A 14,661-nucleotide genomic window follows, 5' to 3' on the forward strand; every position below is an offset into this window, starting at 1 on the left:
GCCTCGTAACTGGATGATTAAATCCTAATCTAACTAAATAAAGTTAGAAAATCGTTCACCCGAAAAGATCATGCCTAAGTCTTGACAATTATTGCATAATTATAATGCAATTTGGCAGAAACAATACCAATTTTTTATCTGGAGAATATGAGATTAGCACAAAACTAAAGGACCGTCAATGAAATAGCAGCAGACTGAAGCTTCACACCATCACTCTCCCATTTAGATTCTGGGGCAGTAGCTCCAGCAAGAATTGTCTGTACAAAACGAAACATCAAAACGATAATAAGAACTTGGCTGATATAATTAAAGTAAGAAAACTGTGGTGCGAAGCATGTTCAACATGATCAAATACGATGCACAATCTGCAGAATAAAAACTAAGAACTGACTACAATTTCCGAACAGGAGTGAGCAATTCTGGTCTAAGACAATACAACAACCAATGTTAGAACAGTAAAATGTGTTTCGTGTTCCTATGCCTTAGGCCTAGGCTCCAGGACCCCTTTGCACCTTTAACAACTATGGGTTTCAAATCTAGCATTTATACTCAACTCGACAATTGGATCATCAAATTCTTTACATTTGAAACTGTTTTAAACACCAATTTCATACATCCTCATTGCAATGGAAAAAGATTTTAAATTAATATACCTTTGAGATAAAAAAAATTACTCCAAGGACAAATCCAAATCGCATTTTAAGTTTCAATACATACAGAAATAGTTCAGGAATATCTTGTGTAAGGTTACCAAGCTAATAACTAATTTGACAAACACAGAAACTATGCAGTGCAAGCAACAAAGATATTAGCAAAGCAACATGATTTTTTAAAACTTTCAAATCATATTTCATCTTCTAATCAAAGTGACCAAAAGTAACATAGTTTTTATCCACTTGTCAAGGATTCCTTATTGAAAAACATAGTTAACAATAGTCTCCTATATTTCCTGCACCTTTTCTAGACTTAGATAGCATCAGATCTAGTTCATTAGCTTTTTCAATCTTTATTTTTCTTTAAGGCATTTTTCACCTCACCTACTATGATTCCTCTATAATTTGCTTGCTCAATGGAACTCTTAGATCTCCAAGCTACTTGAATGCTTTCCATTGAAGAGCTTATAAAAATAGCTTCCCCGTCTCTCCTGCATACCTTATCTTTCATTAAGACATTACCATTACCATCCTTTATGCATCTCACTTGACTTAGTTTTGAAGGCTAGGATGCATTGATATGCAATAAAATTGTATGTTTTGAATTGATATTATCATAAATTTTAATAAATTATGAAGGGCATCTTATACTCATTAAAACAATTTCCCTATTTTTAATTTTTTTTATATAGTAAAAATTCAGATGCTATTATATAAGGACACTAAACGTCTACATAATTCCACCAATCTATTTCTTTGATTCGTTTAGTTGTTTCTATCAACGAATACCACTCCTTTGTCAAAAATCTTAAAATAAGCTAAATTAAACATTGTGCTAGAAAAGTAATCTATCCTAGAGTACCTTTGCAATGTGTGAAATGGGAGACTTGTTATGAAGATGGCCAAGTCCTCTACTGAAGTGCCTCTGTATATTTACCTTTCCCCTCAATCCCATAAGTTTCTAAATAGCACTAATCAGGAATAAGTTTCGAAATAGCACTAATCAGGAAATTTTGTTGTACCAACCATTGATCCAAGATTACAAACAGGATTTCTCCCAGCTGCTGCAACAAACCTTCCGGATGCCTGCAGATTATAAAAATATATAACTTAAGACATGTGCGTGATAGTAATACATGGAACTTGCTCTAAATTTCTTCTGTTTTACGGGATGACAAAATAAAAACAAAAACTCTAAATTTCTGGGCAAATGAAATGTGTTTATATATAAAAATAAAATGAAGCATGCATTATGATCTAATAAGGAACATTGAATCGAACAGAGAAATTAGCATCTCGATCATTGCAGAAGATAGTGCGATGACCAGGAGCCTGAGTCTGGATACGACCTAATCGAGCCGTCCGAGTACGATCAGTCAAGCTCGCTTCGTGACCTAATCTTCTTCCATCCACCATTCATCGTTCTCATCACCAGAATATGGAAATGCACAAATCGATCCAAATTTCAAAGCAACTCAAACAAATTTCTCCAGAAAGAATAATCCAATTGAGGGAGATAACAGTTGGGAGAAATATAGAGATAAGCAGTTGAGTGGTGATTGAGATTGAGGAAGTGGGAGAGAAGAAACCGGCGAGGACGTGGGTAGTTTTATTAACAGTTAACTAACCATGGTTATGCAAAAAGCCAGAAGAAACCATAATAGAGTAACGTAATTGTAAAGAAGAGGAGGAGTTTAAGATAATCTACAAAAATTACACATCAGCAATTAAGAAAACGACACATCAGCAATATATTCTACAGAATTAGTATATATATAGATATATAGATATATAGATATAGATTTTATTGGGATACTATGCAAAAATAATGCAAATTTTACCCTTAAAGTCTTAAAATAATACAAATTTATCCCTAATATTAACAGAAAATAACAATTTTACCTTTAATATTGATAAGTTGGGTCAATTTCAGACATTATTATAAAACACAAATATTTTGTTACTAATTACAGGTTGGTTTTAAAAAAGATTTAATATCTTTTTGGGATTTAATAATAGAAGTGGAGATTAATATTTATAAATTCGGTAAAATATATGAATTTTTTTTATCCAATTCATACAAAAGACGGCATTTTTTTCACGTCTAATCATATGTTTTTTTATATGTTACTAATTGGTGATAACATGACGCATACGTGAAGTACGAATGACAAGATTTATGACTTAAAAGACAGTTTGACAAATTATTTTTCAAATTGACCAAACTTATTAATGTTAGAGTTAAAATTGTTCTTGACTGCAAACATTACGGATAAAATTGCATTATTTTAGACATTAGGGGTAAAATGACTCCTGACCGTAAATGTTAAGTCTAGTTTTGCACCTTATCCCCAAACTTATCAGGGAGAATTTGATTGAAATTTGGTAATGATTTTCTTTTAAGAGATAAGGTGAAAAATAGTCCTAATTTACACCGAGTAACAATTTTACCTCTAACGTCTAAAATGATATAATTTTGCCTCTAACGTTGGCAGCCAATAGCAATTCCACCCCTAACGTTCGCAACTTGGGTCAATTTCAGATATTATTATAAAACACATATATTTTGTTCATTATTATGCGTTAATTGCATATCAGTTAGTTCTAAAAAATATTTCATATTTTATGTGATTTAATAATAGAATTGGAGATTAATATTTATAAATTTGGTGAAATATTTAATTTTTTTTATCCAATTTGTACAAAAGACATTATATTTTTTATTTTTTAAAATAATTTACGTCTAATCATATGTTATGATCTATTATTGATGAGTGATAAAATGACGTACATATGATGCATAGATAACAGGATTCATGATCGAGAAGAGAGTTTGATGAATAATTTCTCACATTGACCCAACTTGTATTAGAAGTAAAATTACGCTTAGGTGCCAATGTTATGGATAAAATTGTACCATTTTAGACGTTATGAGTAAAATTGCTCTGATTGTAAACATTATGGGTATTTTTGCACCTTAACTTGTCAATGTTAGGAGTAATATTGCGCTTAGCTGCCAACGTTATGGGTAAAATTGCACAATTTTAGACATTATGGATAAAATTACTCTGACTGTAAATGTTAGGAGTATTTTTGCACCTTATCCTATTTGAAGGGATAAGGTGCAAAAATATCCTAGCGTTTACAACGAGTAGCAATTTTACCATTAACGTCTAAAATAGTATAACTTTACCCCTAACATTGATAGTCAAGAGCAATTTTACCCCTAACGTTGGTAAATTTGGTCAATTTCAGACATCATTATAAAACATAGATATGTGGTCAATTTCCGTCAAATATATACGGGGTATCGGGTACTCTCGGGGGTATTCACATACCCATCATGGGTAATGTTTTCGATCTCACATACACTTTTATACAGGGTACGAGTAGTTCTATTAGGATCAGGTAATACTGGATACCCGCGTGTACATTACATGTTGCCATCTCTAATTGAAATGAATCTATAAATGTAAATAAACCTCCCCAAAAGCCTAATTTTATAAATTTACCGTATAAAATATATTTATTTTAGATTAAGAATAAGGAAACGATTAATTCAATTGGATCCTACACGCTCTAGCTGTAAGATTTAAGTCATTCTGAAATCAAAACACGATGGATCCTACATGCCCTAGAGTAATTTTATCCATAAGTTTAAAATGGTACAATTTTACCCTTAACGTTGGCAGTCAAGATCAATTTTCCCCATAATATTGACAAGCTGGATCAATTGGAAAAATTATTCATCAAATCGTCTTCTTGGTCATGAATATTGCCATCTACACTTTACATGTGCGTCATTTTATTACTCATTAGTAGCAGATTACAAACATATGATTATACGTAAAAATAAAAATATAAACTGTATTTTGTACGAGTTGGACAAAAAAAATCAAATATTTCACCGTATTTAAAAATATTAATCTTCAATTCTATTATTAAAACACAAAAAATATGAAATCTTTTGTCAGAATCAATTTATATGCAATTGGTGCAGATAACAAGATTCATGACCGAGAAGACATTTTGATGAATTATTTTTCAAAATTGACCAAACTTGACAATGTTAAGAGTAAAATTGCTTTTAGCTGCCATCGTAAAAGGTAAAATTGCTCATGACTGCAAATATTAGTGGTATTTTTACACCTTACCCAAAATTATTACATAATTTTCATAACACTTTTAATGTATTTTTGCAATTAATAAGGTACATGGTAAAGAGCACTGCAACAGTAAGAATATTGAGAAATATACTAAAGAAGTTTATAGCAAATATGAACCGTTCCAGTGCTTGGCGTATTGGCATGTATATTAATCTTTAGCTATATATATATATATATATATATAACATTTTTGAAAGTATAAATTAAAAGTGAACAAATTTGGAAAACTAAGCTGCCTTCCTCTAGCTTTTATATCGTCAATGGAAGCAATCACAAATTTGTAAAAATGGTGGATGGAAATAAGGACACAATTAATTTACTTAGTCAAGTTTTGTTTTTTAAACAACTAGATGACTTAAGAAGTATTTTTGAAATTTTACCAAATATTTTTTATCTGCAAAAAGTAATTCTAAAAAATTGAAACAAACGAACACTTAGTTCATGAAATTGAACGACTTGATGTTTGGCATTTGAAAAAAAAAACACGTCATCATTTGTTAAAAAGTAATAAAATAAAAATCAGCTAAATTAAAAATGAAATCTCCAAACATCATTGAGATTTTTTGGGATATGAATGAGAAAATGTTCATCCGTCATTAAGTGATTACAGGTGTTAACAAGCCTTTATAATTTGCAAACTTTTCGATCTCGGCTCTGTTAAAGTTCAACTCAATAAGACTTGACTTGAATTAAAGATTAGATTCGATTCGGTCAAAGCTCGATGAGATTCAGTCAAAACTCATCTCAGTCAAAGCTCAGTTCCTATGAAGCACCGACTCGGATGCGGACACGGATGCAGACACGAGTGCGGACATGGCAAACGACATTTTTAGAAAATATGAGACACGAGTGCGGCAGGACACGACAAATTTTATATATATTAGATATAAAATATATATAAAAAACTTGCTAAATCACAAAACAAATCGAAGAAGGAAGAGAAAGAAGCTCTAAGCGTTTATAATCGCGATACACATGTGAGAATTAGATGTAGTTTAGGTTTTTTTTTGTCAAATTTTGTAATTAAACCATAGGTTTTAAAAGATTTTTAAAAAAACCCTAAACTTTTACATATTTTCACCATTAGCCGAGTCCCGCCGAGTCCCTACCGTGTCACTGCCGAGTCCCATCCGTGTCCCATGTCCCCGCTGTGTCACTGTCGAGTCCTGCCGTGTCTCGATGAGTCCCCACCGTGTCACTGCCGAGTCCCATGTCACCGCCGAGTCCGACACGGCCACCCAAGAAAGAGTCTGTGCTTCATAGCTCAGCTCGAGATGCCTCAACTCAAGATATTGATGAGTCAATACCAAGCCTACCTAAATTCGAGAGGCCTCGGCATGTGTCAAAAATTGTCATTTATACATGTCATGTGACAAAAATTAACAAATCAGTTAATTTTCCAATCTAAAAATTGTTAAATATCGCCTATACGAATACCACATGAGCTAAATGTTATCCAATGATACCACTGTGAGCAAATGACAAAATTTTTTAATACCACAGAATCAAATAAGGGTCTAATCCTAAGTAGGAAATTATTCTTGTTATCGGTACTCCTTTGTACCTTGATCAGATTTTCTTTCCGGTCTACATACATCCCTACTAATCCTTTGCAACATCTGATATGACAATTAAAGGCTTAATACATCATTTGCCTCCTGAACTTGTCCAAAAAGCTTGATTAGCCCCCTGAACTCTCAAAGTGTTCCGATAGCCTCCTGAACTTGCATAAAATGTTCAGTTAGCCCACTAAACTTGCGTAAATATAATCAATTGATCACTCGGTCGTAAAAAAAGTAAGTTAAATACGGAAGATGTATTCCACGCATCATAGAATGTGATTACATAATTTAAAAAATAGATTAAAAAGGAAGTTATTGCTTGCTCAACTATACAACTTGTCTTCTCTAATATTAGGATCGTATACTCCAATTTTTGGTCGTTTTACTTTTTTTAAGACTCGTGGAATACATCTTCCGCATTTAACTTACTTTTTACGACCGAGTGATAATTGATTACATTTTACGCAAGTTCAAGGGGCTAACTGAACATTTTATGCAAGTTCAGAGGGCTATCGGAACACTTTAAAAGTTCAGGGGGCCAATCAAGCTTTTTGGACAAGTTCAGAGGGCAAATGATGTATTAAGCCACAATTAAATGAATGTCATACAAGTCTATTTAAATTTTCTTATAAATAAGGGATCATCTGCAAAAAAATACTCATAACGCTATCAATCAAAAGCAATATTACCATAACGTTAGAAATTGTACAACTAAGAACCTAAGTTAGTAACTTGATCCAATTTTGGACATCGCTAACAAATAAACTGGCCATGCACTGTTTCCCTACTTAACATGGCTCCTATATATTTGATGAAATTTTATAAAAATCATAGTTCACGATCCTCTATACAACAACAACAACAACAACAACAAAGCCTTCGGCTCGAAATGATTCGGGGTCGGCTAACATGAACCATCATATAAAACCGTGCAATCAAGTCGTGTCAGCGACACAAATTCTCTCCCTCCATTCCATCATATCCACTGCCATATTATCCCCAATCCCTAATAAACTCATATCACTCCCGATCACCCCCCTCCAAGTTTGCTTAGGTCTTCCCCTACCCCTCACCACTACATCCCTTTGCCACTCTTCAGTCCTCCTAACCGGCGCTTGATTATTCGATTGTTAACAATTGTTATTCAATGGTTAGCAATGAAAACAGGGATGCAAATTCACTGTCAAACTATTCGAATTGGTTTAGGTTCTGATGTTCATATTGTAACTAGCCTAATTCAGATGTATTCATCGTTTAAAAGCAGCCATAGGTGTTTGATGAAATGTGTCACAGGACGAGGGATATGGCTCTATGGAATCCAATGGTTGTTGGTTATGCTAAACTCGGTAACATGGAAAATGCTAAACTCGGATCTAGAGAGGATTGTGAATTGTGATGATGGAAAATCAAAGTGATTTCTACAAAATTTCATCAGATATTGGAGCCATTTTGATTAGGGAAACAGAGCATCTGACAAAGTCAGTGTATTTGATGTCCACAATTGAACCAAGTTAATAATCTTAGATCCTTAATTGTACAATTTCTAACGTTAAGGGTAATACTGCTCTTGGTAGACAACATTAGGGACATTTTTACACCTCATCCCTTTAAAATTAGCTAAAATTGATCTTACGTGACAACAATATGATTAAAATGCATTCTCGAAAACTAAGAATAATTTAACATAACCCAAAATAAATCAAACTTTATGTACAATTAACTAACCCAAAATAAAAACTAGGAAGGTTGATTGATTTTGTGAAGAAAATCCCAATAATAATTTAACATATGATCATTAGGAATAACCTGATCCCACTTTCCTGTACAAAATATTGCATATGCATCAGCAGCATACCTGAACATTCAAAAATCACTTCATAACCTTCATACTATATGATTGCTCCTTCATACTATATGATATGGGAAGCAATCATAGTTGTTAGAGGCGTAAAGCGCACTAAGTCACTAAGAGTCCTCAAGTTTAGGCTCAAGGCGCGCGCCTGAGGAACATGAGATGCAGAACATATATATATATATATGGGTAAATAATTTATTAGTCCCCACCTTTTTACGCAATACACTGTTGAGTCCTCTTTTTTTTTTTTTTTGTTTGATAAGATTGAGTCCTCTTATTTTGAAAAAGACATTATAAGGTCATATCTTTTGGCAATTTTAACCTTTGGCCTTTTTGTTTATTTTTTTCGATTTTTAACCAAACATATCTTAACTTTTAGGACATCCATATTACAATACAAAATGACCTTTTTACTCTGTTATTTTCTGTCTATATGTTTAGGACAAATATAACGGTTAAAAATCTAAAAAAATTAGACAGAAGGACCAAATGGTTAATAGTGACAAAGGATAGAGACTTTATAATGTGTTTTTCGAAATAAGGGACTAAACGGTTTGTTATGAGAGGACTAATAAATTATTTACCCTATATGTTATATATATACCCATGCGAGGCGCACAAGGAGAAAACTTTTTAAAAAGGGCCCGCTTTCTGCAATCAAGGCTCACTACCTTGAGCCTAGAGTGAGGCGCACCTTTAACAACTATGGAAGCAATATTGAAATGAAAAATGCATTTATTTACCCCTTGAACTTGGCGAAATGTTGGGATTGAACCCTTGTTGGGTGATGTCCGGATTATAAAATGGCGAATTTCAGACAAGGTTCCTTTCAACAAGGGATCAACCACACACTTTCCCAAGGTCTAAGGTCAAATATTAAAAGATGAAAACCTCAAAAAATGTCAATTTTCGGAGATTGAATTAGATGGAAAGAGAGAAACGAAGGACTTACTTTCCGATACCATGAAGCTGAGTGACATGAGTCCACTCATCCCCCAAATACTCCTCCGACATGCGTCGTATCATCATTGCCCGCTTCTTATGCAAACCTAAAGGTTGTATAATCTTCTCAATCTCTTCTGGTGTTGCCTGAGTTGCAGCCTTTGCATCAGAACACAAAGCAAAAAAATCTGCTATAACTCCCTTAACCTGCAATGAAATACAAAGTTTTACGTGATTTTGCCTACGTCCACGGGCAGGACATATATGAATTCTTTTCTTTTAAGAAACTGATACAACCATACAATGAGACCCTAATTTACATCCATAATTTACATAGCCAATCCGTTCGAGTTGCTCCAAAACTAAACAAATCAGTCTTCGCCCTCCCCTTCCACCGCATACTTTACATTTTTTCCATGTGTGTTTGTGTATTTGATTGGTATCAATGAACCAAATACACAAACACACACAGAAAATAGGAAAGAAAACCGATACACAAACACACAGAAAATAGGAAAGAAATCCGAAATCTCGCTAATGTATATTAGATAGATGAAATAAAGAACTAATGGATAACAAACCAAAAGGAAAGAAGATAAATGAATTGAGGTAAACCCAATCCTCACTCTACCAGCAGGCATAGCCTCTACCTAATGTCACGGTTGGGGTTTAAATTTCATGTCTTACATCTAAAAAACAATGATATTTATTAATATACTTTTTTTTATGACGGGTAACGGGTACCGGGTACCCTAGGGGGTATTCCCATACCCGTCTCATTACCCTAACGGGTAATGATTTTGATCCCATACCCGTCCCATACCCTTTTATACAGGGTACGGGTAGTCCCATTAGGGTCGGGTAGTGCCGGGTACCCGCGGGTACACTACCCGTTGCCATCCCTACACGGAACAGGCCACTGTCGACAGTTAGTGAGAGATTGTCCACTATGTTGCACGGAAACTCTTCTTCATTAGCGTTTCCCATTTCGTTTCCGTTTCAGTTTCTTGTCCGTTTCCATGACCGAGTCCTAGCTATAATTTTTTTAGAAATAAGGTTTCGCTGTGTCCTGATGTATATCAGGTCCGGAACGAAAAGGAAAGAAAATCTCACTGATGTATATCCGCATATCTTCAACCGACAAAATGCCACTGTCGACAGGTAGTGAGAGACTGTGGCCGTGACACTAAGCAGCCAAACAGAAAAATCACCATAATTCTCAGTAATCCCCTTCTTTTCACTGTACATTCTATATCTATACTAACAAAAGCTCTCTATCTCCTGTAACTAACCTCCACAAAGCTCCAAACCGCACGTTCCTTAGTTCCCATATTACCCTTTATGCCTATTAGCGTATTCTCTATCATACTCTTTACCAATTCAGAAAACCCATTTAACTAATTCAACCAAAACCAAAAATAAAATAAAAATCTGAATTTACATGTAAAGATCAAGATGCTGCCAAAACCCATCAATTCGTTTAAGTTGCAGGTTAATCACTTAAGAATAAGAACACATTAAGGCCAATTAAAAGACATTAACAAATAATGTGGAAGTGAACAGGATTATGATTAGTTTTCACTGGCATACCCACCTTTTTATGTCTAATATAAAATTGTGTTGTTCCTCGGATATTTTTCATAGCAGTGAACGTGAACAACGGGGTGATCAATTAAATTGGATACTGACAGAAAAGTCCACAAAGAGTACGTCATAGGAGATTGAGATAGTAAATGAAATAATACAGTTAGCTAAACAAGGCTAAATAAGAGTAAAACTGAAAAATCTTAGAGATTTGTAAATATCAAATAAAACACACGAGTTGAAAGTTGAAACAAAGCAAAAATTCAGAAAATAGCAAGTAATTGATTGCAGAAATCAGCAATAAAAATGTCAATTTTTACATGGCACGGTAGAACTGGAATGATTTTCCATGATAGCATGTTGAATTGATATATAGCACAGAAGAGAAAGTATGTAAAACCTAAAAAAGAAAAAGAGTTCGAAAGAAATAACGAATTGAGAGAGTAGAGAAGCAAAACATACTGTTACAATATACCAAAATGTAGCTACAAAGCATTCAACATACAACAGTACAAGAACACAATATTGTGGAAAAAGAAGCAGGTTTCAACATGTTAGCTATGTTGCACGGAAACTCTTCTTCATTAGCACTTTCACGTTTCATATCCGTTTCCATTTAAGTTTCTTTTCGGGGTCCATTACCATTTCCTAGCCATATTATTTTAGAAATAACGTTTCCCGGTTTCTGCTTCATTTTCAGTTTCAGTTTCCATTTCCCTATCACATTAGAATTTCTTAGGTTACAAAGGAAGGAAGTAAGGAAATATGATAACAAAGTACCTTCTACGTGTTCGATGTCATAGTTTCTATCAATTAATAAGTTAAAAAGAACAAACAAACAAACAAACAAACATTTCTAGGTTCTAATGCTTGATTGCTACAAATCAATTCAGAAGGACCAAGAGAGTACCTGTTTGCCGGATGTGCAATTAAGGAGCATGCATATGACCAACACCCTCCAAGGATCGTGAGCATGATCCTCTTGCAGAAGTCCAACTACAGATCGCGGTGGCCTCCATGTGTTATCTTCAGTTTTTCTTCGATAAGCCTCACTTCGCTTCTGCGAAGCAGAAAGAACTATTGCCTTTCGTCTCTGCTTTGATTTCTTTTTCTTCCCCTGTTTGCTGTTAGTCAGGACTTTTCCAACTACAAGACCTGCTCTTTCACATGGTTTCAGAGGTTTCATTCCCTCGAGCTCTCTTTCATTCACTCCAACTTGTTGCCCAATGGAAGTATGAAAATAAGGAGAAACCTTGCAAACTTCTATGCTAGGCTTTTCATCATCTGTTGCTAACTTTTGTTCTTCAATCTTAACCTCTTCATTTGTAATCTGATCATTCACTGCCTTTTTTAAATTAGGAGAGCAAACTTGCGGGTTCAGAGTTTTCTTCTGCCTAAAATTCAGCAACCCACCATTACTTTTATATGTATATTTGGTTAGCATATCTTCAAAACTCATTCCATTTGCAGGAGCTCTTCTCTTAGCCAAATGTCCATCATCCTCAAGGACACCATTTTGTTCTGTCGGCTTCTCTGCATCTCTTACTTCCATTTCTGCCTCCATATGACCGTTCCTTTCACTCTTGTTCGTCTTCTTTGTTGCCTTCTCCTGGCTGACAATGTCCTGTTTTTCCTCTTCCAAATAAAGAGCATTATTTTGAACTTCCTCATCCTTGGATTTCATCTGTTCCCCTTCTACTTGCTTAAAATAGGGAGAAACAACTACGTCTTTCTTCTTTTTACTCTTCAACGCCTTCACATTGGCATCAGCTTCACATAACACATCAACAACCCGATCCCCTTCCAAATTAAGAGTAACATGAACATTTTCAATCTTCTTCCTTCTACTCTTGCAATCATGAGCATTGTTTTGAACTTCCTCATCCTTGGAATTCATCTGTTCTACTTTTACTCTCTTCTCCCTTTTCCTCTTCAACGCCTTCCCATCTGCATCAGCAACCAAATCTTTCTCTTCTTTCCCTTCCAGACTAATACGGTCAGCAACCTCATCATCCTTGGACTTTAATCCTTCAACTTCTACTTGGTTAAAATAGGGTACATTTTTCTTCTTTTTCCTCTTCGATGCCTTCCCATTTGGATCAGATCCACAATCTTTCTCTTCTCTCCCTGCCAGACTAATAAAATCAGCAACTTCATCATCCTTGGATTTTAATCCTTCAACTTCTACTTGCTTAAAATACGGAGAAACAACTACTTTTTTCTTCTTTTTCCTCTTCGATGCCTTCCCAGTTGCATCAGATCCCCAATCTTTCTCTTCTCTCCCTTCCAGACTAACAAATTCAGCAACTTCATCATCCTTGGATTTCAATCCTTCAGCTTCTACTTGACTAAAATAGGGAGAAACAACTACATTTTTCTTCTTTTTCCTCTTCAAATCAGCAACTTCATCATCCTTGGATTTTAATCCTTCAACTTCTACTTGATTAAAATAGGGAGAAACAACTACATCTTTCTTCTTTCTCCTCTTCGACGCCTTGCCATTTGAATCAGATCCACAATCTTTCTCTTCTTTCCCTTCCAGACTAATACAGTCAGCAACTTCATCATCCTTGGATTTTAATCCTTCAGCTTCTACTTGCTTAAAATATGGAGAAACAACTACTTCTTTCTTCTTTTTCCTCTTCGACGCCTTCCTATTTGCATCAGCAACCCAATCTTTCTCTTCTTTCCCTTCCAGACTAATACAGTCAGCAACTTCATCATCCTTGGATTTTAATCCTTCAACTTCTACTTGCTTAAAATATGGAGAAACGACTACCTTTTTCTTCTTTTTCCTCTTCAAATCAGCCTGGCAAAACACATCAGCACCTCCAAATTTCTCTTCTTTACCTTCCAAACTAATAGCAACACAAGCAACTTTATCATCCTTGGATTCTATGCCTTTAACTTCTACTTGTTTAAAATAGGGAGACACAACTACCTTTTTCTTCTTTTTCCTCATTAATTCAGCAAATTTATCATCCTTGGATTCTATTCCTTCAACATCTACTTGATTAAAATAAGGAGAAACAACTACATTTTTCTTCCTTTTCCTCTTCAAATCAGCAAATTTATCATCCTTGCATTCTATGCCTTCAATTTCTACTTGTTTAAAATAGGGAGACACGACTACTTTTTCCTTCTTCTGGACAGAATCTGAATCAATAGCAGGAATTGTTGAAAATTCGTGGTAAGTATGAACAAAAGGAGAATCACTTTGTTTCTCCTCATCCTTAGATTCAGTGTATTTCGCAAAATAGGGAGAAACAATTACCTTTTTCTTCTTGTTCCGCTTCTGGATAGAATCTGAAGCACTACCAGGAAGAATAGTTGAAGGAGATTCCTTAATTTGTGCGTCTTTTGATTTGTCGAAATAAGGTGAAATTACTATCTTCTTCTTCTTATTCCTCTTTCTAGGTTTGGCTTCCCCCAAATCCTGAGAAGCAGCATCATCAATTGCAGAATTGTCGTCAATCTCCGATTTCGAAACCCCATTTCTCTTTCGTTTTCTACAGTCATCCTCATATTTTCCGGTGTCAAAATAGGGAGATGTGACTATCTTTTTCTTCATCTTCTTGCTGACATTGAAATTGAAAGGAAGATCGAGAATGCAAGTAGAGAAATTGTATTCTTGCAAGTTTCGGCCTCCCGTCCTCAAACCCGCCAAATTTTCGGTGCAGCTCTCTCAAAACCAGTATATATGAATCTGACATTTCAACTTCTTCTCGTAATTTAAAAATTATTTGATTTTTTATCAAAAAAAAAAAAACTTTATTTTAATTATAAATGAATAACCACTAATTTAGTAAAAAAAATTTACTTTATTTTAATTATAAATGAATAACCACTAATTTAGTAAATAAAATGGTTTCCTTTGTTTTTTTTTTTTTTTGAAAATT

General features: G+C 34.5%; 1 protein-coding gene across 1 annotated transcript; it reads right to left on the reverse strand.

The window, feature by feature from the left end:
* Window positions 1-5,753: 5,753 nt before the first annotated feature.
* Window positions 5,754-14,441, reverse strand: LOC136222459 (uncharacterized). Its single transcript, XM_066010240.1, has 4 exons — window positions 11,673-14,441; window positions 9,189-9,385; window positions 8,188-8,236; window positions 5,754-6,135 (listed from the first exon to the last, which is right to left on the reverse strand). The coding sequence occupies exons 1-4, from the start codon at window positions 14,331-14,333 to the stop codon at window positions 5,887-5,889; spliced, it is 3,156 nt and encodes a 1,051-aa protein (XP_065866312.1). The 5' UTR covers window positions 14,334-14,441; the 3' UTR covers window positions 5,754-5,886.
* Window positions 14,442-14,661: the final 220 nt, after the last annotated feature.

This window comes from Euphorbia lathyris, chromosome 1 (genome assembly GCF_963576675.1).
Source record: "Euphorbia lathyris chromosome 1, ddEupLath1.1, whole genome shotgun sequence".
Taxonomy (NCBI): Eukaryota; Viridiplantae; Streptophyta; class Magnoliopsida; order Malpighiales; family Euphorbiaceae; genus Euphorbia; species Euphorbia lathyris.